Raw genomic sequence first — 26,100 nt, 5'->3', positions numbered from 1 at the left:
GCCTGACATCCAGGCAGAGAGCTGAGTCGGTGTTTGTATGTGGAGAAATGACCAGCATCACAATGAAATAGGGCCCAAGTCACCTCAAGTTGTAGGGCATGTGCATTCTTTCTTGTGGCAGCACTGACGTTGGTGGTCATCCAAAGAACTTAAGCTTGCGACACACATCTCGCTGTAAAGTGAGCTCTAGGATGGTGTCAAAGGCATTGCCACCTTCTCCCGTGTGTAAAGAGGTGTTATTGTTGGAGAGCTTTCAATTAAAGCTTGAAACAGAATGGTTTCTCTCCTCAGAGCACAGTCTGGTCGGGGACCGAACTGTTTCTCAGACTGGCAGCCTACCTGCAGAGCTCACAGCGGACAGAGTGGCAGCAGCCGTACGAGACCTGCATGAGCAGAAGGAGCAAGCTCAGCAAGATCTGGTAACGTAACTCCATCTGCTGGGCTGAACGGACAAGCATATCTCTGATATACCACACAAAGGAAAAGTGTAGTGTCCCGAGATGGGGAGACTTTTAATAGGCCAAGTTCCAGTGGCTGGCACTTCTTTTTCCTTTGCCTGTAAGACACTAGATCTGATTCTCACCTACTCTCTCTGTCCTTGTTTCATTAATGTTGGTTCTACCTGCTTCTAATGCTGTGGGTGATGTGCTGCTATGTCCTTAGCCCTGGTTTTCCACACATGTTCGTGGTCTTCTGAACCTCGCCACTTTCTTTCTTCTTTTCTCTGCCCGCAAGTTTCCCTTACTTAGGTCTGCTTTGAAAGTTCTGTGGGCTTAAGGCCTGGAAAACACAGACTGGCAGATAAGAAAATAAAGTTTCTCTGCAGGTTGCAAATCTGTTGGATTATGTTGACTTTTCCCTTTCTCCTTCCCTTTTACTGCTGCAGAGAGGCAGATGGCAGAACGTGGGAATGGTGTGCAAGTTGCATTGCAGGAAGAGGCCGCTGCTCTAAAGAAGGCTGGGACTCTCCAGCAAGAGGTGGCAGCTTTGGAAAAGAAGCCCAAGAACACTGAGGTACAAAGACAGGATGTCCTGGTGAGGATGGCAGATGCTGTGAAGGGCCATTTTTTATGTACTTTTTGGCCTTCTGTTAGTAATTCAAGGAGGAATTTTTTTCAAGTGGAGGGCTGATTCTGCTTGGTGTTGTACAGGTTCAATCACCTGTTCAATTGCTCAATCCAAATCCGTTGGAAGTCAGTGAGAGTTTTTCATTGGCGCCAGTGGGCTTTGGATTAGACCCAGAACAGCTGGCTTTGTAAATACAGACACTGCAAGTCCAGCACTGGTTTCAGTTGATTTCCGCGATGCCACGTGTCGAGCTCCAGGACCGCTACTTGCATGTAGGAGCACTGGGGTCCCCCAAGGGGCTATGATACTGCCAGAGATTCCTGACAGGGTTGTAACTCAGGGCCCAACTGCCTCGTGCAAAGGTACTCACTAGTTCCTTTGCTCAGATCCTCACATAGTTGTGGCAGCCCGGCTACTGGAGCAGAAACTGCGAACTGCCAGTCTGTGAGGAGCTGGATTGTGTATTGCTTGACTGGAACAGAGCACGGGGACTAAAATGATTAAGTGGGAAAACTAGAACTGGTCACTGTGGCGATGAAGGAGACACACATTCTTAGTTTTCTCTAAGCGTACTCTTAATTGGCATGGCTTACAGGAGTCAAATTAAGAAAATAACGCAGGCTTCTCTTGTTCAAGCAGATCTTTACACAGGTCTTCGGTTCCTGAACTAAAGAGATAAACAGGATGGTTTTGGTTTTAACTATTCCACACACTCATGACTGCTTCCAGCCATATCTCCAACCCACTTATGCCTAGGCTTTTTTTTTTCAGCCTGGCCTTCTCACACATTCGAGATTTGTTATGGTATGTGTCTAGTTTGGAACACCTGGTCTTCTTAATAATGTTTATTCTAAGATCTTGGTACCAGCTTCATGCTTCATCTTAGTCCCAATTAATCTTTCATGTACTTGGCATTACTCCCACGGGTCACTGTATTTGTTTTGAAATGGCTAACATTTCTACCTGCAGAAGTGTTGATGAGCATGCTCATCCCGACTGTGGCTTTACAGGAGTCTGGAAATAAAGAGTGGACAGAGAGCATTTCCACGAGACGATGGAATGAACCGGAGCACTCTGACATGTGTCACAGAGCACTAGCAAATCCTGAGAAGACCTGTGATCTGTATTCCCAAAGCCTGGAAGCAAGAATGATAGTGTTGTGGGATGCTTTGTGGCTGTGTAAGACAGGAGGACAGAAGAGAGGCAAGATTTAGACGAGATCTTGGGAAGAGATTGTTTCCTGTGAGGGTGTAGAGGCACAGCTTGCACACGGAAGCTGTGAATGTCTGGATGTGTTCCAGGTCAGGCACTGGGACAGGCTGACAAGAGAATGTGCAGATGCTCCATCCCTGGATGTGTTCCAGGTCAGGCACTGGCACTGGTGGAACAGAGAAGGTGTGGATGCTCCATCCCTGGATGTCTTCCACGACAGGCACAGGCTGCCCAGAGAAGCTGTGGATGCTCCATCCTTGGATGAGGTCCAGGCCAGGCACTGGCACAGGCTGCCCAGAGAAGCTGTGGATGCTTCATCCCTGGATGAGTACCAGGTCAGGCACTGGCATAGGTTTCCCAGAGGAGGTGTGGGTGCTCCATTCCTGGATGTGTTCAAGCTCAGGCACTGGCACAGGCTGCCCAGAGAAGCTGTGGAGGCTCCATCCCTGGATGTGTTTCAGGCTAGGCACTGGCATAGGCTGCCCAGAGAAGTTGTAGCTGCTCCATCCCTGAAGGCATCCAAGGTCAGGCACTGGCATAGGTGGAACAGAGAAGCTTTGGATGCTCCAACCCTGGATGTCTTCAATGCCAGGCACTGGCACAGGTGGCACAGAGAAGCTGTGGATGCTCCATCCCTGGATGAGTTCCAGGCCAGGCACTGGGACAGGCTGCCCAGAGAAGCTGTGGATGCTCCATCCCTGGATGAGGTCCAGGTGAGGCACTGGCACAGGCTGCCCAGAGAAGATGTGGGTGCTCCATACCTGGATGAGTTCCAGGCCAGGCACTGCTACAGGCTGCCCAGAGAAGCTCTGGATGCTCCATCCCTGGATGAGTTCCAGGCCTGGCACTGGCATAGGCTGCCCAGATATGCTCTGCATGCTCCCTCCCTGAAGGTGTCCAAGGTCAGGCACTGGCATAGGTGGCACAGAGAAGCTGTCGATGCTCCATCTATGGATGTGTTCCAGGTCAGGCACTGGCACAGGATGCCCAGAAAAGGTGGGGATGCTCCATCCCTGGATGTGTTCCAGGTCAGGCACTCGCACAGGCTCCCCACAGAAGATGTGGATGCTCCATCCCTGGGTGTGTTCCCGGTCAGGCACTGGCGCACCCTGCCCGCAGAAGCTGTGGATGCTCCATCCCTGCATGTGTTCCAGGTCAGGCACGGGCATAGGCTTCCCACAGAAGGTGTGGATGCTTGATCCCTGGATGTGTTCCAGGTCAGGCACTGGTACAGGCTGCCCAGAGAAGCTGTGGATGCTCCAACCCTGGATTTGATCAGGGTCAGCCACTGAACACGTGGCACAGAGAAGGTGTGGATATTCTATCCCTGGATGTGTTCCTTGCTAGGCACTGGCGCAGGCGTCCCAGAGAAGCTATGGATGCTCCATCCCTGGATGTGTTCCACGCCAGGCACTGGCGCAGGCGTGCCAGAGAAGCTATGGATGCTCCATCCCTGGATGAGGTCCAGGCCAGGCACTGGCACAGGCTGCCCAGAGAAAGTGTGGATGCTCCATCCCTGGATGTGTTCCAGGCCAGGCACAGGCACAGGCTGCCGAGAGAAACTGTGGATGTTCCATCCCTGGATGATGTCCAGGGCAGTCACTGGCACAGGCTGCCCATAGAAGCTGTGGTGTTCTATCCCTGGATGTATTCCAGGTCAGGCACTGGCACAGGTTTCCCAGACTAGCTGTGGATGCCTCATCCCTGGATGAGTTACACGTCAGGCACTGGCACAGGCTGCCCAGAGAAGCTCTGGATGCTCCATCTCTGTATGTGTTGCAGGTCAGGCACTGGCACAGGCTGCCCAGAGAATGTGTGCATGCTCCATCCCTGACGGAATTCCAGGTCAGGCACTGGTACAGGTTTCCAAGACAAGGTGTGGATGCTCCATCCCTAGATGTGTTCCATGCCAGGCACTGGCACAGGTGGCATAAAGAAGGTGTGGATGCTTCATCCCTGAAGGCATTCAAGGTCCGGCACTGGCACAGATTGCCCAGATACGGTGTGCATGCTTTATCCCTGGATGTGTTCCAGGTCAGGTACTGGCACAGGCTGCCTGGAGATCTTCTGGATGCTCCATCCCTGGATGTGTTCCACGTCAGGCACTGGCGCAGGCGTCCCAGAGAAGCTATGGATGCTCCATCCCTGGATGAGTTCCAGGCCAGGCACAGGCACAGGCTGCCCAGAGAAGGTGTGGATGCTCCATCCCTGGATGTGTTCCAGGCCAGGCACAGGCACAGGCTGCCCAGAGAAGGTGTGGATGCTCCACCCCTGGATGTGTTCCACGCCAGGCACTGGCACTGGTGGCACAGAGAAGCTGTGCATGCTCCATCCCTGGCCTTGTTCCAATCCAGGCGCTGGCACAGGCTGCCCAGAGAAAGTATGGATGCTCCATCTATGGATGTGTTCCAAGCCAGGCACTGGCACAGGCTGCCCAGAGAAGCTGTGGATGCTCCATCCCTGGATGTGTTCCAGGCCAGGCACTGGCACAGGCGTCCCAGAGAAGCTATGGATGCTCCATCCCTGGATGTGTTCCAGGTCAGGCACTGGCACAGGCTGTCCAGAGAAGCTATGGATGCTCCATCCCTGGATGTGTTCCAGGTCAGGCACTGGCACAGGCTGTCCAGAGAAGCTATGGATGCTCCATCCCTGGATGTGTTCCAGGTCAGGCACTGGCACAGGCTGTCCAGAGAAGCTGTGGATGCTCCATCCCTGGATGTGTTCCAGGTCAGGCACTGGCACAGGCTGCCCAGAGAAGCTGTGGATGCTCCATCCCTGGAGGCGCTGGAGGCCAGGCCGGGGCTCGGAGCAGCCTGACGCAGCGCCAGCGCCGCAGGCGGAGGCGCCGCCGGGGCTTGAAGGTCTGGAGCCCCTCGTGGCCCCTCCGGCCCCGGCCCCGCCCCCGGCACGTGCCGCCCGTCCCGCCCCCCCGAGAGGCCGTTCTAACGGCTCTGGGCGAGCGAAGCTCTCTCACGATGGCGGCGGCTTGGGGCGAGTCCGCGGAGCGGTGGCAAACGCTGGGCTCGCAGGAGGCGATGGCGCGGACGCTGGAGGACAAGGTGAGGGAGAGCTGGGGAGGGGTCTTGCTCAGCGGGGACGGGGAAGCCGAAAGACGGGGCCTTAGGTGAGCCGTTCGGGTGAAATCCTGCGCTTTGAGGGCGGGGAGGCTCTGGCGCGTGTTGCCCAGAGAAGCTGTGGCGGCCGCGTCTCTGGAGGGGTTCGAGGCCAGGCTGGACGGGGCCGTGAGCCACTCGATCCAGTGGTGTCCCTGCCCAGGCAGCAGGGTGGGAACTAGATGAGCTCGAAGGTCTCTTCTGAGCTAAACCACTGTAGGATTCTGTGATTGTTCTGCTTTCTGACACTTCCTTCTGATGAAGCGATAGCGCTATGTTGGATAGAAACCCTCTGTCCGTTTCTTTACTATTAGAGTCTGTAACGACTTGTTGGCTTTCTGGGCAGTGCTGTGCTTGGGCTGTAAAGGCTTAGGGAAGAGCGACGGCAGGAGGAGCTGACTCTGCTACGAGCTGCACTTGTAGCCCCATCCCAGGGGCTGGAACTAGACTGCTAGGCTAGTTTGGGTTGCAAGGGACCTTCAGGGTAATCTAGGCTTGGAACTAGATGATCTTGAAGGTCCCTTCCAACCCAAAGGAGCCTAGGAGTCTGTGATCTTCATTCTGTCTATCGGTCTAGGTCCTGAAGTACTGGACTCGGTCTCAAGTGTTGGAGGAGCCGCTGCAAGCAGTAGGGGTGAGTATGTGCATTGCTGACTAAAGGTAGTGTCCGTAGCATTCGTTAACATAGGCAAAAGCTCCCCAAAGCAATGCCTGAGGAAAGGAAATTTTTTCTACCTGAAGGTTTGCAGAAGTGCTGTAAGTCTGCCCATCAGTGTTTTGTCCAGTTGTCGCGACGCTGTTATTTGCGGAAGAAGCCAAGAGCTCCTGAGACACCCGGCGTGTGGAGGGGAGAGCGATAGATGCTAAGAGTAGTGGAGGGAACACAAGAACTGGACTAATCATTTCCTTTTTTTCTTAAGGAATTCTTTCCAGACACGGAGTATGAAGCCACAGATGCCCCTGGCCTTAAGAAAGCACTTCTTCTTTTCGAAGAGGAGTGGCAAAGGTACAAGGAAGAAGCATTGCTTCATACCTGATATCCTAGACGATCACGGAAGTGAGGGAAAACCTGTCCGTCATAGCTAGTCTCCCTGGGAGAAGTGGTTGGGCAAGCTACTTTGAAAGGAGAACGGACTACAACCTGTTCTGTGGTGCGGTAACAGTGTTGTGTGCTGAATGTCTCTGTTTGGAGCAGGGAGTTATTGTGGGTGACCTCCAAAGATCCCTTTCTAGCTGACATTCTTCTGTGGTCCAGTGAGTGACTGAGGACAGTGCTAGAGAAATGTGATGCATCCAGTAAGCAGGCAGCACAGAGGGGAGGCAAGATATTAACTGTGGGCGTCATTGAAGCGGAAGAGGAAGGGGAAACCAAAGCTGTAAATGGAAATTGAAGGTTTAAAGCAAAGAGAAGCAAATGAGTTTGCCATGACAGAGGCCTTAGTTAATTCTAGAAAGCACTTTGACTTCCTCTCAGTTTGACAGCAAAGTCAGCGTTGAGGGAGTTGGAAAATCATGGGGATGTTGCTTGTGGATAGCAGTTGTTCAGGGACCTCCTTGCTGTTTCTCCCTTTCCCAGGTATGAGAAGCTGGTAGAAGTGAATGCTTTCCTGCGGGAGCACCTTCATAAAGCTGATGAGGTTAATTCAGCCCTTAAAGAAGAAGTTGGAAATCTGACAGTGGCTGGCATGAGAGCCCGGGAAGAGCTGGAATTGAAGGAGAGTGACTGGCGCAATGAACGGGAGGTAAGGATAAGCTATGGGAGTGTCAGATGTGATGTCGGAGTGGAATGAGTGTGCATTTCATTTCTGGCATAGAGAACTTGCTGTGTGAAAGCCGTGGCTACACTGAGGATCTGTGGGTGTTGGTGAGCAGAAGACAGGGGTGTGAGATGGAGGAGCACCAGCAAATCCTAGTGATGGAATATGCCTACGTGCTGTGACCTTACTGCTTGGTCTTAAAGACAAATGCTTGCTGTGGTTGGGCGCTGTAGGGCAGTCCCACAGGGTCGCTTGTCTTTCTAGTAGTTATTAAATCTCTGCCTAGAGCAGTGGAGAGCAGAGGGGCCCGTCTGTTGTCAGATTCAGAGTAGTCAACAGAAGAATGAGACGGGCCTCTCTTCCCGGCAGCCTGCTGTAAGCAAATCTGACCCTGGCCTTGGAGGGTCTCGATTTTGCCTTCCTCTACCGCAACTGTTTGACGCCTCTGCAAGAGGCTGGTGAATGGTGGTCAGTTTTCTTTGTTGCAATCTGCTGGTGCATGAAAGGTGTGGGTGTTTCCTTCTCTGAAGTCGAGTGGCAGGTCTGCTGAGGATGCTTTTGTGGCACCTCCAGTTCTTGATGCCCCTGCTGTAATAGTTCTTAAAGAAGACGCGGTGATGACAGTTGTACTCGTTTTGAGTAAGAGTGGCTGGAAAGCTGCCCAGGAGAAACGGACCTGGGGGTGCTGGACGGCAGTGGCTGAACATGAGCCCGCAGTGCGCCCAGGTGGCCAAGGTGGCCAAAAGCATCCCAGCCTGTATCAGCAATGGTCTGGCCAGCAGGAGTGGGGAAGGGATCATCCCCCCTGTACTCGGTGTTGGTGAGGTCACACCTTGAATCCTGTGTTCAGTTTTGGGCCCTCGGTACAAGAAAGACGTTGAGGGGCTGGAGCGCATCCAGCGCAGGGCAACAGAGCGGCTGAAGGGTCTGGAGCACAGGGGTGTTATGGAGAGTGGCTGAGGGACCTGGGGCTGTTTATTCTGGAGAGGAGGAGTCTGAGGGGACACCTGACATTGCTCTCCGCAGCTCCCTGAAAGGAGGTTGTAGTGAGGGGGTGTCAGTCTCTTCTCCCAGGTAACAAATGATAGGATGAGAGGAAACGGCCTCAAGTTGTGCCAGGGGAAGTTTAGATTGGCTATTGGGGAAAATTTCTTCATGGAAAAGGTTGACAAGCACTGGAAGAGTCTGTCCAGGCAAGTGGTGAAGGCCCCATTCCTGGAGGTGTTCAGAAACTGTACAAGTGGCACTTTGGGGCGTGGTTTAGTAGGCTTGGTGTTGATGGGCTGACAATTGGACTTGATTTATCTTAGAGGTCTTTTCCAAACTTAATGATTCTGTGACTCTATGATTCTAGTCTGTCTTCTCTGAAAGACTTGTGCAGAGACTGTGAAGGCTTGATCTGGCATTTCTTTTTGTCTTTGTGTCTTTAGCTTTATGACAACCAGAGCTGACTTCCCAGCTCCTTATTGCTCGTTTGTGCTCTTTCCCTGCCTGTTCCTTGCAGGTCCTAAAAGAAGAGCTTTCTGCCAAGCAGGACTCCATGAATTTCTTGCAGCAGCAGCACAGACAGCAGGAAGAGAAGTGCAGGAAGCTGCAGCGAAGGGTTGAGGAATTGGAGGTGGAACGCAAGACATCCGGCATCCAACAACAGCACCTCCAGTCTGTGGTTGAAGCACTCAGAAGGTGAATGTTTCCTCCTTCTCCTGTGTTCTACAGGCATTCTGCTTCCAATTTGGAGAGTTCCGAGGTGTTGTGGGCGTATGACTCACCAGCCCTACTATATGTGTGCCTCTGTTTGGCACCTTAGCATCCTCCTGTCACTGCTTTTCATGCTCTCCTGTCACTGCTGAGGCGGTCTTGGAGACTGAGAGCAGTGTTGTAAAGGTGCCTGTCTCACAAGATGCTGCTTCCCTGAATTCTGTTCTTTGGGTGCCCTTTCCTAGCCACTAGGTGTCACGGAACGAAGTTAGAAGGCTGCCTTCCTTTCTCTTTCCTTATCCATTTACCTTGTGGAATGGTGCAAATGGGATCCATGACTCTCCAAGCCTCTTCCTTGTTCTAACATAGCCTTGTCTCTGCAGTGACTGTGTAAAACTTGAGAAAACCAGGGAAGAGCTACAGCAACAGCTTGAAGTAATGGAGCAAAAAGCCTCACGTCTGCATCAAAGTAACATGGAATTGAGGCTGAAGGAAGACTTGGCCAAGAGGGAGCAGCAAGAAGAGATGGAGAGAGCGCGTTGTCACCAAGAGTTACTGTGAGCGTTAAAGCTTTGTCTGGGGAGTGGTGGGCATTGCTGGACTTGAGGAGGCCGGCCCTAGAAGAGTGAATTTTGCATGCTTGTCATTGCTAGCGCAGAAAGGTGAATGGAGTGTGTGAGCAGGTCTGACTGCCTGCTGATGTATGGCATCGCTGCCTCCCTGTACTTTTCTTTGTGAGCCTTTAAAAATCATTCCAAACGCAAGGAGGAAGTTGGTTTTCTGAGAGTACGTGAACTTTCTGGAAACATTCTGTGATTTCTTGAGGCTTGTTTTACTTTCTCAATGACAAACGTTTCAGCTGTATCAATGACAGAGTTGACAGAAGTGGACATTCCAGCATTCATTAGGTGTAACTATAAAGCTGTTGGAAATCATTCAGACTACCTTATCTGGGACGTAGGTGACTCTTGGTAATGGAAGTGAGAACGTTTTTACATTACAAACTCGTCTGTCTTTCCTCTTCTTGTAGCCTGAAGGACTTGGGTGCCCTTGAAGGAAAACATTCCTCATTACAGAGCGAGTTGGTAGCTGCGAGAGAGGAACTGGAGGAACTGCACCTTCAGAGGGATCTGCTGCAGCGAGAGAAACACGAGCTTGCCGTGGCACTGGAGAAGGTATGGTCACCTAGGCAGGACCTGTGGGAGAGGGAGTTGTGACAGCAAGACCACTGCAGATGCTCTTTCTGGCAGTAGAAGACAGCGAAAAATGTTGTTCTCCTTCTTGGAAAACAGTGACCGGAGCACACAGGCTCTTTGGGGGAGTTATTGCTTGATGTGCATATGGGGAACACTGACCTGGGAGAATGTGAGAGGCGCACAGGGAATGTGGAGTTGCTGCTTGAAATGAGAGATTTTCCTCCTTTGGTTCTCTTGTCTCTGCAGGCAGAGCAGTCAGTGGCCAAGTTGACAGGGGCTCAAAATCAGCTGAGTGCTGAAGTAGCTGATCTACGTGCTGCGACAGCCGACATGGGCAGTATCAATGAAGCTCTTGCATGGGATAAAGTGCAGCTGAACAAACTTGTGCTGCAGGTGAGCTGAGTTGCCAAAGATTTTTCCAGGCGTTCATCTCTAGCTGGCCTCTTGCCTTTTGCCAGTATGAGCAACTGAATGTGGAAACGTTCCTTTTTCTGTGCAAGCCAGACCTCCTTCTTCATAGCATGTCGACTGTCTTTTATTTCCTCTGTGCTTCTGTGGTTGTAGCTGGAACAAGAGACTGAAGCTTTGTCAAGGAGAGTGGATGAGATGGAGAGAAGAAAGATCTCTGAGCAGGAGAAGCTGCAGCTGTGTGAAAGAATGAATGAAGAGCTCTCTGCAGAGAAAGCCCACCTGGAGCAGCTGTTGAAGAAGGCAGAGGAGCAAGAGAAGGGGCTGCAGGTGGAACTGATGGCACTGAGGAGGGAGAAGGAAGAAAGCCAAGATGAACTCCAAGTGAGACCCAGACCCTGGTGCTTCTGGATGGGCGTTTGTCTGCTGGGCTCAGTGAAGCTGTGGCTGTTGTATTCTGTGGGTTTTTTGTTGTGCAGGCACTTGGTGGTGGTGGAGGGGAGAAGTCTTTTGTGTGCTTCCTGTGGGAAAGGTGTTGGTGACTTGCAGAGCTGTCCTGCAATTTTCTGAGTTGTCCTCTGCTTCTACAGATGCCTTGAATCCACCTGTCTGTGTTGGCCCCTTTTTTTGGTTTTTGACAAGCAGCAGAGAGATGACTGTGTTGTCCATGAGTCTGAGCGGGGCTTTTGCTCAGCCTTTGCTGAAAATTTCCAAGACTGGAATGGATTCTGGTAAAATGTCATTTGGTGAGGTGGCCCTTGAGTGCATGGTTTTGTCCTGAAAGAGCTGTCTGGTTCCAGGCCACCCCCGAGGGCCTTCCCCATCCCGTTCAGGTCAGCAGTGCTGGTGCCTTTTGGCAGCGCAGAACATCAGTGCATGCGTGGTGGATGTTCTTTAGCTTTCCACCCCTGGTCCAGTCCTTTCTCCTGCGGCGAGTTCAACAGTGGCCCTGGCCCTGACCCCAGAACTCTGGGGAGAGGCCTCTCACTGTCTGCTGTCCCACTCACAGGTCTCCCAGCAGCAACAGGAGTTGGTGAGAAGTGGGCTGGAGGAGCTGCGACAGGAGTGCTCTCGCCAAGCAGACGCCCTGGCCAAGATGTCCAGAGAGAAGGAACTGCTGGTACAGGAGAAGGCTGACCTTGAGGTGCGACTGAGAAACACAGAGTGGGACAGACGAGGCCTTTCAGAGCAGCTGGCAGAGGCCAGGTAAGGTCAGGTAGGAGACCTGAGACAGGACATTATTTAATGTCTGTAATTAGAGAGTATACGATGATCTGATTGTTAGTTTTTTTGATGGCTAAAGCTGGCAAAGCTCTCCTGAGCTTTGGGCTTGTGCTTGTGCCCCTTGTCCATTCCTTTGTGGAGTCCAAAGCAAGCGCACTTGGCTCTGATGGGAGGAATAATTAAACCACACAGACCTTTACTGAACCCTGAGTTTTGTCTCTGGTTCTGAGCATTTCTTCTTCTGTGCATTTGAACACAGATCTTTCCTTCTCAAGGAGCTTAGCATGTGGTCTTCACAACTCAAGGCTATTACATATGGATGTTGTGAGTAGGACACTGGCATTTAGGCTGAAGTTAGAGGCCAGTGGTAAAAATCATGTGGGCCTTCTGTTTCTGAGCTACCTCCTGTTAGGTGTGGTGCAGGAGCCAGAGTTGGCTAGCCCAGCAGCAGGGAAACGTCTTTGGGATTCTCATCAGGCTTCGGGGTTCTTGCCTGTCATTGATGTCTGGGTCCCGTACCCCTTACCATGTACTGTTTAGAGACACTCCCTGCGGGTGTCAGGAGCAAGAGACTCACTTCTTTCCCTGTACACAACTTGTAGGTCAGGGAAGGAGACTGTGGAATCCAGCCTGCTTGAGGCTCGGCAGCGCTTATCTCAGCTGGAGATCACCAGGAATCAGCTTGAAATCCAAGTTCATGCAGTCATGCAGACCAAGGAAGCGATGCAAGGTGAGAGGTTCATGTGCTTTGTGTTTGATGATCACCGTGCCGAGGGAAGATGGGGTAGGAATAGCTCTCTGTTTGCAGTGCTTGTGATGAGTAATGGAGCTGGAGATGGATCTTTCCTACCCTGAAATTCAGATGGCCTCAGGTCAGTAAAGTCAGAAACACAGTCTGTGTAGAATCTCATCTTGCCATTTGTGGTGTTTGCAGGGGAATTGAAGTTCCTTCAACAGGAGCTGGAAGCAGAGAGATCTCTCACGAGGCAAGAACGGGAAGAGACGTCACAGCAGCTCTTGGTGACCAAACAGCAGTATGACAGTGCCTTCGAACTTCAGCAAAGTACCCACGAAGTGGAAATAAAGAAGCTCCTGCAAGACCTGGTAGGAAACACCACGCTTCTGAATTCTTCAAGCAAGCTTTGTGGTCTGGCTTTAGGAGAATAATGGCCTGAGTGGGTGAGATGGCAGATACTGTCTGTCACAGGTGGCACGTTGCTAGGCCAGGCAGTAGAGTGAGTGGCTCCTACTTGCAGGCAGGTGAAGGGCTTCGGGACATCAAAGCAGTGTGACCATCAGGTTGAGGGCGGGGATTCTGCCTGTCTAGTGTTGTGCTCTCCTGAGACGTCACCTGGAGTCCTGCGTGCAGTTCTGGAGTCGTCAGCATAGGAGGGACATGGATGTGTTAGAGCGAGTGCAGAGGAGGCCACAGTGATGATCTGAGGGCTGTCACACCTCCCATTGGAGGAGAGGCTGAGAGAGTTGAGGTTGTTCAGCGTGGAGAAGTAAAAGTTCTGGGGACACCTTCTAGCTGCCTTCCAGTACTTAAAGGAGGCCTACAGGAAAGCTGGGGAGGGTCTCTTTATCGGGGAGTGCAGGGATAGGATGAGGGGGAGCAGTTTTAAGCTGAAAGAGGGGAGCTTTAGGTGAGATCTTAGGAAGGCAGTTTTTCCTTTGGGGGTGGTGAGGCACTGAGCCAGGCTGCCCAGAGAAGTCACGGATGTCCCATCGCTGGAGGTGTTCAAGGCCAGGTTGGAGGACCTTTGAGCAACCTGATCCAGTGGGAGGTGTCCCCACCCATGGTGGTAGGGTTGGAACTGGATGAGCTTTAAGGTCCTTTCCAACGCAAAGCATTCTATGATTCTAGGATTCTGACTGTTCTGGGTGTGTTAGTTCAGGCACAGGTTTGGTGTGGGTCTATGATCAGAAGATTGGGTATATTTATTGTGGACCTTGGCTTGGACTCCATGTCTTTTCCTTCACTCCTCAGGCAAGCGAACGGAAAGAGGTAGAAGAGATGCAGAAGAAATGGGAAAGTGAGAAGGCAGAGAGAGAGGAAGAGGCTGAGAAGAAGCTGTTAGATTTGAAGCAGAAGGTTGCTGCCATGCAAGCTGAACAAGAAGAGGAGCGAGCCAGAGCTGAAAATGCCAGGCAAGAGGTAAAGACTGAAAAAGAGAATTTCTGTGATTTTTTTTGCAAGGTCAGAGGTGTGGGAGGTGGCTGGATGTTGGGATATTGGGCTGTGTGGAGCACGCCTTTACATGTTTTCCTGCAGTGAATTTGGTGAGGTGAAAGGTGAGTAGGGCTATCTTTGGGACTAGAAGGAGACCTCTGCTAGTAAGCCAGGCAGAAACTCACCTCTCATTTTAGATTTTTGTGTTGCTCTTGTATTGTGTTTTTTTACAGACTCACCTCAGAATACCTTCATAGTTCTTTTAGTGGTTCTCTTTTGATGTTTCCTGGTGTATGCTTATGGCCTTGACTATGTTGAAGACCAAGCTGAGCTTGTAGGACTGGATCCCCTCTGAGCTGGGGATTCATCTCTAGCTGGCCTCTTGCCTTTTGCCAGTATGAGCAACTGAATGTGGAAACGTTCCTTTTTCTGTGCAAGCCAGACCTCCTTCTTCATAGTCTATCTGACTGTCTTTTATTTCCTCTGTGCTTCTGTGGTTGTAGCTGGAACAAGAGACTGAAGCTTTGTCAAGGAGAGTGGATGAGATGGAGAGAAGAAAGATCTCTGAGCAGGAGAAGCTGCAGCTGTGTGAAAGAATGAATGAAGAGCTCTCTGCAGAGAAAGCCCACCTGGTGCAGCTGTTGAAGAAGGCAGAGGAGCAAGAGAAGGGGCTGCAGGTGGAACTGATGGCACTGAGGAAGGAGAAGGAAGAAAGCCAAGAGGAACTCCAAGTGAGACCCAGACCCTGGTGCTTCTGGATGGGCGTTTGTCTGCTGGGCTCAGTGAAGCTGTGGCTGTTGTATTCTGTTGGTGTTTTGTGGTGCAGGCACTTGGTGGTGGTGGAGGGGAGAAGTCTTTGTGTGCTTCCTGTGGGAAAGGTGTTGGTGACTTGCAGAGCTGTCCTGCAATTTTCTGAGTTGTCCTCTGCTTCTACAGATGCCTTGAATCCACCTGTCTGTGTTGGCCCCTTTTTTTTGGTTTTTGACAAGCAGCAGAGAGATGACTGTGTTGTCCATGAGTCTGAGCGGGGCTTTTGCTCAGCTTTTCCTGAAAATTTCCAAGACTGGAATGGATTCTGGCAAAATGTCATTTGGTGAGGTGGCACTTGAGTGCATGGTTTTGTCCTGAAAGAGGTGTCTGGTTCCAGGCCACCCCCGAGGGCCTTCCCCATCCCGTTCAGGTCAGCAGTGCTGGTGCCTTTTGGCAGAGCAGAACATCAGTGCACGCGCGGTGGATGTTCTTTAGCTTTCCACCCCTGGTCCAGCCCTTTCTCCTGCGGCGACTTCAACAGTGGCCCTGGCCCTGACCCCAGAACTCTGGGGAGAGGCCTCTCACTGTCTGCTGTCCCACTCACAGGTCTCCCAGCAGCAACAGGAGTTGGTGAGAAGTGGGCTGGAGGAGCTGCGACAGGAGTGCTCTCGCCAAGCAGACGCCCTGGCCAAGATGTCCAGAGAGAAGGAACTGCTGGTACAGGAGAAGGCTGACCTTGAGGTGCGACTGAGAAACACAGAGTGGGACAGACGAGGCCTTTCAGAGCAGCTGGCAGAGGCCAGGTAAGGGCAAGGAGGAGACCTGAGACAGGACATTATTTAATGTCTGTAATTAGAGAGTATACGATGATCTGATTGTTAGTTTTTTGATGGCTAAAGCTGGCAAAGCTCTCCTGGCATCTTGGCTTGTATCAGAAATGGGGTCACCAGCAGGTCCAGGGAGGTTATTTTCCCTCTGTACTCAGCACTGGTGAGACCGCACCTTGAATACTGTGTTCAGTTCTGGACCCCTCACCACAAGAAGGATATTGAGGCTCTGGAGCATGTCCAGAGAAGAGCAACAAAGCTGGTGAGGGGGCTGGAGAGCAAGTCTTATGAGGAGCGGCTGAGAGAGCTGGGGTTGTTTAGCCTGGAGAAGAGGAGGCTGAGGGGAGACCTTATTACTCTCTACAACTACCTGAAAGGAGGTTGTGGAGAGGAGGGAGCTGGCCTCTTCTCCCAAGTGACAGGGGACAGGACAAGAGGGAATGGCCTGAAGCTCCGTCAGGGGAGGTTCAGGTTGGATATCAGAAAAAAATTCTTCACAGTAAGAGTCATTAGGCACTGGAACAGGCTGCCCAGGGAGGTGGTCGAGTCACCTTCCCTGAGGTGTTTAAGGAATGGGTGGATGAAGTGCTTAGGGACATGGTTTAGGGAGTGTTAGGAATGGTTGGACTCGATGATCCAATGGGTCCTTTCCAACCTTGTGATTCTGTGATTCTGTGAGCCTTGGGCTTGTGGTTGTGCCCCTTGTCCATTCCTTTGTGGAGTCCAAAGCAAGCGCACTTGGCTCTGATGGGAGGGATAATTAAACCACACAGACCTTTACTGAACCCTGAGTTTTCTCTCTGGTTCTGAGCATTTCTTCTTCTGTGCATTTGAACACAGATCTTTCCTTCTCAAGGAGCTTAGCATGTGGTCTTCACAACTCAAGGCTATTACATATGGATGTTGTGAGTAGGACACTGGCATTTAGGCTGAAGTTAGAGGCCAGTGGTAAAAATCATGTGGGCCCTCTGTTTCTGAGCTACCTCCTGTTAGGTGTGGTGCAGGAGCCAGAGTTGGATAGCCCAGCAGCAGCAAACGTCTTTGGGATTCTCATCAGGCTTCGGGGTTCTTGCCCGTCGTTGATGTCTGGGTCCCGTACTCCTTACCATGTACTGTTTAGAGACACTCCCTGCGGGTGTCAGGAGCAAGAGACTCACTTCTTTCCCTGTACACAACTTGTAGGTCAGGGAAGGAGACTGTGGAATCCAGCCTGCTTGAGGCTCGGCAGCGCTTATCTCAGCTGGAGATCACCAGGAGTCAGCTTGAAATCCAAGTTCATGCAGTCATGCAGACCAAGGAAGCGATGCAAGGTGAGAGGTTCATGTGCTTTGTGTTTGATGATCACCGTGCCGAGGGAAGGTGGGGTAGGAATAGCTCTCTGTTTGCAGTGCTTGTGATGAGTAATGGAGCTGGAGATGGATCTTTCCTACCCTGAAATTCAGATGGCCTCAGGTCATTAAAGTCAGAAACACAGTCTGTGTAGAATCTCATCTTGCCATTTGTGGTGTTTGCAGGGGAATTGAAGTTCCTTCAACAGGAGCTGGAAGCAGAGAGATCTCTCACGAGGCAAGAACGGGAAGAGACGTCACAGCAGCTCTTGGTGACCAAACAGCAGTATGACAGTGCCTTCGAACTTCAGCAGAGTGCCCACGAAGTGGAAATAAAGAAGCTCCTGCAAGACCTGGTAGGAAACACCACGCTTCTGAATTCTTCAAGCAAGCTTTGTGGTCTGGCTTTAGGAGAATAATGGCCTGAGTGGGTGAGATGGCAGATGTCATCTGTCAGAGGTGGCACGTTGCTAGGCCAGGCAGTAGAGTGAGTGGCTCCTACTTGCGGGCAGGTGAAGGGCCTCGGGACATCAAAAGCAGTGTGACCATCAGGTTGAGGGCAGGGATTCTGCCTGTCTAGTGTTGTGCTCTCCTGAGAGCTTACCTAAAGTCCTGCGTGCAGTTCTGGAGTCGTCAGCATAGGAGGGACATGGATGTGTTAGAGCAGTTTTAAGCTGAAAGAAGGGGGCTTTAGATGAGATCTTAGGAAGGCAGTTTTTCCTGTGGGGGTGGTGAGGCACTGAGCCAGGTTGCCCAGAGAAGTCATGGATGTCCCATCGCTGGAGGTGTTCAAGGCCAGGTTGGATGACCTTTGAGCAACCTGATCCAGTGGGAGGTGTCCCCGCTCATGGCAGTGGGGTTGGAACTGGATGAGCTTTAAGGTCCTTTCCAACCCAGAGCATTCTATGGTTCTAGGATTCTGGCTGTGCTGGGTCAGTTAGCGCAGGCACGGGTTCGGTGTGGGCCTGAGTTCATCAGACGGTTGGGTGGTTCCCCACCCAATGCATGGCAGCAAAAGGGTAGGATCTCACCCATGTCCCGTCCACTGTGAAGCAGAATCTTAACATTCCTGTGAGCTGCAGCCAAAGGAACTTTGTTCCTTTCTTTCTGTCCCTTCACAGCTGATAGAGTCGTTATCTTTGGGCTTGAAGCATACAGAACAGGCCTCTTGTTCCTGGTATGTCAGTTCCTGGTCTGTCTTGTGCGTAGGGCATGGGATTTCTGGCCTCTTTCTCACCCTACAGTCCATCTGCATGTTTTCATTGGTGAAAAGGGAGGTGAGCTTTGAAAATAGAGACTCTGAGAACAGTGAGAAATCCTGAGAAGAGAGGTGCTAGGGAACAGGCATCCATCAGGGAGGGAAATGTAATGTCTCCTTTTCTTCATGGTTGGACTCGATGATTTTAAAGGTCCTTCCAACCTACATGATGCTACAGTTCTGTGATTCTTTGACCTGCTGAGTCTCCTTTTATATTCCCAGACAGGACATGATTTAAGGAGGGCACAAAGCCACTACTGTGCGTTATTCAAATGGGGTTCTGTGGGAAGGATGAAGCTTCATGTATTTTTTGAGGACCTTGGCTGTTACTCCATCTTCACGTCTTTTCCTTCACTCCTCAGGCAAGCGAACGGAAAGAGGTAGAAGAGATGCAGAAGAAATGGGAAAGTGAGAAGGCAGAGAGAGAGGAAGAGGTTGAGAAGAAGCTGTTAGACTTGAAGCAGAAGGTTGCTGCCATGCAAGCTGAACAAGAAGAGGAGCGAGCCAGAGCTGAAAATGCCAGGCAAGAGGTAAAGACTGTGAAAAAGAGAATTTCTGTGATTTTTTTTGCAAGGTCAGAGGTGTGGGAGGTGGCTGGATGTTGGGATATTGGGCTGTGTGGAGCACGCCTTTACATGTTTTCCTGCAGTGAATTTGGTGAGGTGAAAGGTGAGTAGGGCTATCTTTGGGACTAGAAGGAGACCTCTGCTAGCAAGCCAGGCAGAAACTCACCTCACTGTGTTGAAGACCAAACTGAGTTTATAGGACTGATTCCCCACGGGGCTGGAGTTTTCGTCTGCGGGTAATGAGGGTGCATTGCAGGGTTGTTGACAAAAGGAAAAGATTTTGAAAGGCTTCTCTGAAGTATTTCTGAGCAGTAAAACCAGGGGTGTCTTCTGGGCTGTGCTTTAAGTCACCTGCCGGTAAGGTGCTTTGTGCCCAGATCTGCTGGTGTAGCACTGAGAGTCCTCCCTGTGTCCTACCCAAGGTCGTCTTTGTGCAGACTGCCGAAGGACAGCAGTACTCCAGCCTGTGCCTATGGGCTTTGAACTGAGGGCAGTCCTTAGAGATGACAGTGTGTCCCTGGAATGTCAGTACTTTAACCAAGTCTACTGAATACCTTAAAACTGAAGTAATTTTCACCAAAGCCCACTTAGAATACATGACTTTTTCTGAAGGAGCCGCTAGCTTCATCCCTCTGGCAGCCTTGCATTTAGTGCTAAGTGGGTGCAGAAGTCGCTATTGAAAGACACCCAGGACACAGCCAAAGACGAGGAAAAGCCTCACTGGCAAGGCAAGGCACTTGAGCAATGCCACACATTTCCCTGTGAGATGACTAAGAGTTTGTTGGAGATTCAATCACATTGTGAATGGATTGTGAATAGACGGTGTTTTTCCTGCCAATCTCTTTTGCAAAGCTGTGTCTCCAGGTGGGCAGCTAATGACCTAGGAGACCAGCGGCATAGTGCTTTCTGAACATATGAGCCCGTCAGTCTTTGAGTCATACCATGCCAAGGTTAAACTCATCTTCTCCTTCTTTCTATGCAGAAGAATGTTTTATTCTTCTGATTATTCTTAGTAGAGCCAGCTAACAGAGCGAAGGGAAGTAACGAGAAGCTGCCACGTGAGTTGTAGGACTGAGAAGGCAAGGACAAATACAGGCTGGGCAGATAAGAGATTGAGAACAGCCCTTCTGGGAAGGGCTTGGGGTTGCTCATGGGTGAGAAGGCGGGGAGGGATTCTGTCCGTCTACTCTGCTTTCCCGAGACGTCACCTGGAGTCCTGCATGCAGTTCTGGAGTCGTAGCATAGGAAGGACCTGGATCTATTAGAGCGAGTCCAGAGGAGGGCGCAAAGATGATGTGAGAGCTGGTGTACTTCTGCTGTGAGGACAGGTTGAGAGAGTTGGGGTTGTTCACCCTGGAGAAGTAAAATCTCTGGGGAAACCTTCTAGCTGCCTTCCAGTACTTAAAGGAGGCCTACAGGAAAGGTAGAGAGGGGCTCTCTAGTAGGGAGTGCAGGGGTAATGGCTTTAAGCTGGAAGGGGAGAGATCTAGATGAGATCTTAGGAAGACGGTTTTTCCTGTGAGGGTGGTGAGACACTGGCACAGGTTGCCCAGAGTAGTCGTGGATGTCCCATCCCTGGAGATGTTCTAGGCCAGATTGGATGGGGCTTTGAGCAGCCTGATCCAGTGGGAGGTGTCCCTGCCTATGTCCCATGGCAGGGGAGTTGGAACTGGGTGATCTTGAAGGTCCCTTCTGACCCAAACCATTCTAGGATTCTACGATTCTACTCGACTGCAGGCCCTGAAAGCACGGAGCGTGGTAAGCTCCAGAGATCAGCAATGGGAAGGAAAGGTTACAACAGAAGCAGAGCTGGGTAGAAAAGCACAAAGATGTGTCCGAATGAATGTGATATTGAGACTGAAAAAAGAAAAAGTTGTAGCTGTTGGCAGGTCCCAGTAGCTCACTGTCCATTGGTGTTTACAGAATGTCGCAGAAAAGCTGCAGAGAGAGCTGCAGGCAAGTCGGAGCAAGATCGAGGCAGTGGAGAACAGGCATAAGCAAGAAATCAAGACCATCAAAGGGGAAATGAGTATCCTAGTTCAGCAGAGGAATGCTCTACAAAACCAGGTGACTGAAATACTAATAGGTACTCCAGTCATCAAACAGGTGGTCTCTCCCCTTCCTGCCTTTCCATTGCGGAGCAGGCTCATGGGGTTATCCCTCTGACTGCCATGGTAGTGTGGTCTCCATCTCGGCTGGTCTGAAGGAGCCTTAGTGCTCAGCTGCTGCCCTGGACAAATGGGCTAGTCCTTTTGCTTGATCACCAGCAGTCATCCGAATGGATTTCTGCTGGCCAGTTGCTGCTAGCCTTCTATTCTAAGGTGGTTTTTCAGAGGAATGTGGTGAGCCACTTGCAATTTTAAGCAATTTGGCTGTATCCATTGTCCACCTGGTACTGCCCCAATGGGGTGAAATTTAAAGCTGTTCTTTCCTTTTCCTCACAGAATACGATGTGACTGACAGTGACAAGCTGTAGTATTTGACTACTTTGTTCTGTTTTGCTTGAGGTGGAAGAGTTGACATCTCAGCTAGCAACCTCCAAAGCGTCCCAGCAAGCGATTTGCCACAAAGCTCAGCAAGATCTGAATGAGGCACAGGAACTGTCAAGGAAGAAGATGCTGGAGGCTGTGCACCTGCAGAAGATCCTGGACGAGAAGAGGAGTCGATGGGAGGAGGTAGAACATCAGAACAGAGAGCTGCAAGTGAGTCTACAGTCCTTGGAGAGGACAAGGAGTCAATGGGAAGAAGTGGAGCGTCACAACGTGAAGCTTCAGACTTCCCTGAAGATCCTTGAGAGTGAAAATGCCAGGTAAATGGAAGCCTGTGAGACTCTCCATTCTGTTGAATGGATTTCCTCTTTCAGATCTTTGCATACACAAGTGGTTTTGGCAGCATTTCATAAAAAGCAGAACTCTCCATGCAGTTGGGTTTCATTCTCTTGATGTTGTGTTTCATTTTCTTTTCCTTTAACCCTTCAGTTACAGTTTCTCTGAAGACAGTGGCTTTCGGAGTAGTCCTTTCCTTCAAAGGAGGTGTTCTTTTGTTAGGTCAGCATGTTACTAGTGTTAAATAAAACTTTCAGGCGTTTCAAGCCTGAAACACAGCAAAGGAGGCAGGACGAGCCTCCTGTAGTGTATAGTGAGCTGAACAGATCCAGCAGCTGCCCCTTGGGTGCAGTAAACTTTAAAACATTTGGGATCTGTATCAGTCTTCCATCCTGATAATCTCAAAGCCATGATTAAACTAAGACAGATTCCCCTCTGAGGCACTCAAGAGACGAGAATGTTTATGTTATTGCCATCTGTTTCCTTGTTCCTCCCAAAATCCCAACAGATACCTGGAGAGGCTTGAGCGGGGTCCCTGCCAGCTTCAACAGGCACTGGTGTTACTGACTGTCTAAAGAGTGTGAGAAAGAAGAGAAAGGATAGGTAGGCTACTTGGCCTGGTAAAGTTCTGCCAGTCTTCAACATGTATCTTCATTGAAGAAGAGAAATAAAAGCAGTGCCCTCTTGCTTCCCGTTTGAGGACTCCTGCAGACTATATAAAGATCTGAGTATTTCCTCCAGGGTTCTACTAGTACTTCTGGTATTGCCCTTCATTTCTGTAGCTGAGAGCTCTATGGGTGCTGGCAAGTCTTAGGAAACTCCCCAAAGATCACCTTGCTGTCAGTCCCTGCTGTTGCTACCAGTACGTACGAGCTAGAGGAATAAAGTCTCTTTGTTTTTGACAAAGCTCTTCCTTGCGATCTCATTAGTCAAAAGAAAAAATTTCCTGTTCTCCAATGTCTTCATATCCAGACTTTATGTTTCTGTTCACATCGGCGTCTCAAAATGATAGGGTATTTTGCCAGTAATTCACCTTTCTTCTGTGGAAACAAGTGTGCACGTCCCCAGGTGTGTCTGCCAGCCTGGTGTAGGGCTGAGCAAGCAGCCTAGTTGTTTAGACAGACCTCAGCAGACAAAGCAATTTTCCCTTGGTGTTAGAAGTCCTAAGAGTTTATTAAGGATTATAGCATGTAGTAATGAGGTGCATGCTCTGTCTTTCAGGCTGACTCAGTCTCTGAAAGAGAAAGAAGAGAAGCTCAGAACTCTGGAAGAAAACAACGTTGCCCAGCACAAGGAGGTGTCTCGGCTTCTTTCTGCTATTGAGCAGGGCCAGCAGCAGTCTTCAGATGACAGAAGAGAAATAGAAGCGCTCAACAACCAGGTAACCTATGCACTAGCATCCTCTTCTCCATAATAACACCTTCAGCTTGTAGGCCTCTCTCTGTTTCCCCTCCCAACAACACTGGGCGCTGGAACAGGCTGCCCAGGGAGGTGGTTGAGTCACCTTGCCTGGAGGTGTTTAAGGGATGGGTGGACGAGGTGCTGAGGGGCATGGTTTAGGGAGTGTTAGGAATGGTTGGACTCGATGACCCAGTGAGTCCCTTCCAACCTTGTGATTCTATGATATGCTCCTTCTTCTTTTGCCCAGACTTTGCCCATTGAGGTCAAGGCTGGATCTGCCACTATTTTCCCCTATTCTTTCGTGGTTCATGGCCTTAAATCTCTGGGGAGAAACCGAAGACTCCTCTGGAGCTTCTCAGTATCTCTGTGACAAATGTTGTCCCCAGAAGGTGTTTCTACCTCTGTCAGGCACCGAGGAATCTGGTGAAAGAGAAGCAGTTATTGCAATCTGTGGAAGGCACTTCCATCTCAGCCAGTTCATCTGCTATTTCAGAGATGAACCACGAAGGACGCTGATTGTCCTCCTTCCCGCTCCCAAGCACCCAGGGCAGCCCCACTCTCATTGAAGGAGCAATTTTTTCCAAGTGGAGGGCTGATTCTGCTTGGTGTTGTACAGGTTCAATCCAAATCTGAGAAGATGCAGAGTACGTGAACGTTAGACTAAGACTGCCTCGTTTTCCCCTTCCTTCCACCTCTCATTCTTTGTTTCCCAGACTTTTGCTTTCCTGCCAGGCCATATCTATCTGAATTAGCAGGATAATCGCCTGCTACGTCACGTCTTACCTTAAGTAAGAGAAGACAGTCCAGAATAGAGAGATGACCGGTATCGCAGACCATATGGAGAGACTCCAGACAACTACAAGAGCAGAAGAATGTTATTTGTAACAGTGGCTGTCTTTTGGTTTTAACTTCCGCAGTTGCATTCTTCTGAATAAGCAGGAGAAGATGCTGTAGCCACATGAAACTCAGTTATGATTCAGAGCGGTTATTTTCCTAAATTCCAAAGATTTCTGCCCTTGACGTCAAAGTCATTTTCAAACTTGTCTCCATTTACATTGTATGGTTTGGGCAATTGTTTGTGTCCAAATGCATATTAGATTTCTAGAAATCTGGATCTGCAAAAAGGGCTGAGAAGACCAAGTTTACTGCAGGTAGAAAGCTGTATCACCCATCTGAGAGAAGCCAGTGAGGAGAAAGTAGAGGCATTTGAGAAAGAAAAGTGCTGATCCAGCTAAATAGCTATGGGAAAACTAGTCCTGATTTCAGACACCGAAGGACAGCCGGTGATCTGCCCATGACTCCTTCAAGAGGGAACGGAAGGTTTCTAGAGGATGGTACCAGGAAAATTGTAGACAGTAGAGGTCTCTCCTAGAGAGAAGAACACTCTCAGAAGAGAGTGTGTTGGTTTGGCCTGTGGAAGGCCAATCAGAAGGAAAAGCTGGAATTTAGTACTGTCCATTCCTGAGTCCATTTACTCTCCCCAGTGGGTTGATGCTCGCCCTCCTAACCTTTGTGTAGTACCAGCTCACATAGTTTCCTGTCTGAATCCCAGCAGGCTATTGCAGAAGGGGAACGACAATCCTGGCTCTCAGAGAAGAGATTCTTCTTGCGGCAGCTGGAATGTCTGCAGCGAACTGTTGCAAAGCTGGTAGAAGAGAAGATGGAGCTGAAAGAGTTCAATGCTGAGCTGAGGAGGACGCTTAAGGAGGTAAAACAGGCTTTCGTTGCCTCTGCAAAGCCCGACAGTCTGCCAGAGCACTTCACGTGCCCACAGCCAGCACTTTGGAGTCCTCTGCTTGTTCCTTTCCCTCTTGCTTCTTGTTTGGTGGCAGGTTTCTGTGACCTTTTCTCTCTTCAACGTGCAGGTGGAACGTGAACGAAGGAAGCTTAAGAGATACTTCAAGCATCAGTCGCTGCCAGATGCCTAGCGGAGCTGGGGACCTGCTGTAGCAGGGAAACTGTTATTATGTTATTATTTATGTTATTATTTTATTAATATTTTTTCCCTTTTAATGAAATAATAATAGTAAAGCTGGTTTTATTTCAGATTCCAACCCACAAGTCTCTCTTCTTTCTCTTTGCCCGGGGCTGGAGTAGGGGGTGAGGGAGGGTGGAGTTGTGGTCAAATCTCCGCTGTTTAGCTGCTGAAGAGACCAGGAAGGGTTCTGAACCATGACAGACTGGAAAAGTAGGATTAACCTGATAAGCCAGTAATATTTTGCCAGTAATTCACCTTTCTTCTGTGGAAACAAGTGTGCACATCCTCAGCTGTGTCTGCCCGCCTGGTGTAGGGCTGCTGCTGGTTTCCCGATAATACTCTGCCGTTCTTGTTGCATTTTAATTTACACTGGTTTACACTGGCAAAATGTTTACCCTTTCTACGCTGAGGGCAGATGTTAGGCTATTAGGCTCTCCATCTTGGAATTGAACCTGGCAGTCTCTTTTGAAGTGCCCCTCCTTGCCACATCTATAACAGACCGTCTTCCTGCCTTGGTTTGCAGTTAAAGCAGCAGCCATTATGTGTGCTCGATAGGTAAATGACCCACCTGCTGGCAGGGCCGAATCATATTTATAATTGTAGGATTTTTCAGACTGCACAATATCTTTTTGCATTCCTCATCAGCATTTTCTACTGCTAATAATAAAATTAAGGCCTCCTCTCTGGCTGCTGGGTGGTCTACCTGCTTCTTGAGCACATCCTTCAGTCTGCCTAGAAATGCCATATACGATTCACCGGGCTGCTTTTTAATGCCTAGAAATGCCTGGGTTTGGCTTTTTTTTTTTGGTATCTTAGCAAGTGTTTGATAAGCCAAAAGCTGGGCCTCTTGTAAAATCACATTATTTAACCGGGCTTGTAATTGCGGCTGAGCCAAAGGGTCTGTTCCCATTAACCGTGGAACACCTGCCCCCAAAAGGAGGGCGCTCAAGATTTTCTAAAGCTGCGTTGTCCACCACTTGGCCGCTGTGCGCGCCATAGCCTCCCCCCATCCCCCGGCTGAAACTCCTCCTACCACGACGAGTCGTGTGAGTGCTTTCTTTGGGGGGAGCCAGAATTGCCCAATGAAAGGAATGACTGGGAAAGTTTGTACCAGCGTCTGCGAGCTCTTAAATCCGGCTGTAAAAAGGGGGAATGCGTCTGAGGACATAGACGGCCCCAGTGCGCCGGAGGCGCCCGAGGTTCCCCCATCAGAAGGCGGAAGTGCAATGACACAGGAACCGGAAGTGCCCACAGTAGCCGGCTGCGCTGATGAAGTGCGGCGCGGCCCAAGCTGTCGGGCTAGCGAGGAATCAGAGGC

At 50.4% G+C, this 26,100-nt stretch overlaps 1 protein-coding gene across 2 annotated transcripts in view; it reads left to right on the top strand.

Moving 5' to 3' along the window:
- The first annotated feature begins 5,221 nt into the window (after positions 1–5,221).
- The window catches only part of LOC128852036 (centrosome-associated protein CEP250-like), a 39,642-nt gene continuing 18,763 nt past the window's right edge, over positions 5,222–26,100 (top strand). For both annotated transcript variants that reach the window (XM_054065409.1, XM_054065408.1), the window contains exons 1-8: positions 5,222–5,339; positions 5,971–6,027; positions 6,314–6,399; positions 6,970–7,135; positions 8,655–8,833; positions 9,232–9,405; positions 9,879–10,023; positions 10,291–10,437. In XM_054065409.1, the coding sequence (XP_053921384.1) occupies positions 5,256–5,339; positions 5,971–6,027; positions 6,314–6,399; positions 6,970–7,135; positions 8,655–8,833; positions 9,232–9,405; positions 9,879–10,023; positions 10,291–10,437 (1,038 nt within the window). In that variant the 5' untranslated portion in view covers positions 5,222–5,255. The remainder of the gene's footprint in view (positions 5,340–5,970; positions 6,028–6,313; positions 6,400–6,969; positions 7,136–8,654; positions 8,834–9,231; positions 9,406–9,878; positions 10,024–10,290; positions 10,438–26,100) is intronic.

This window comes from Cuculus canorus, chromosome 4 (assembly GCF_017976375.1).
Source record: "Cuculus canorus isolate bCucCan1 chromosome 4, bCucCan1.pri, whole genome shotgun sequence".
Classification (NCBI taxonomy): domain Eukaryota; kingdom Metazoa; phylum Chordata; class Aves; order Cuculiformes; family Cuculidae; genus Cuculus; species Cuculus canorus.
Note: the sequence above shows the minus strand (reverse complement) of the source record. Positions and strands in the feature narration are given on the sequence as shown.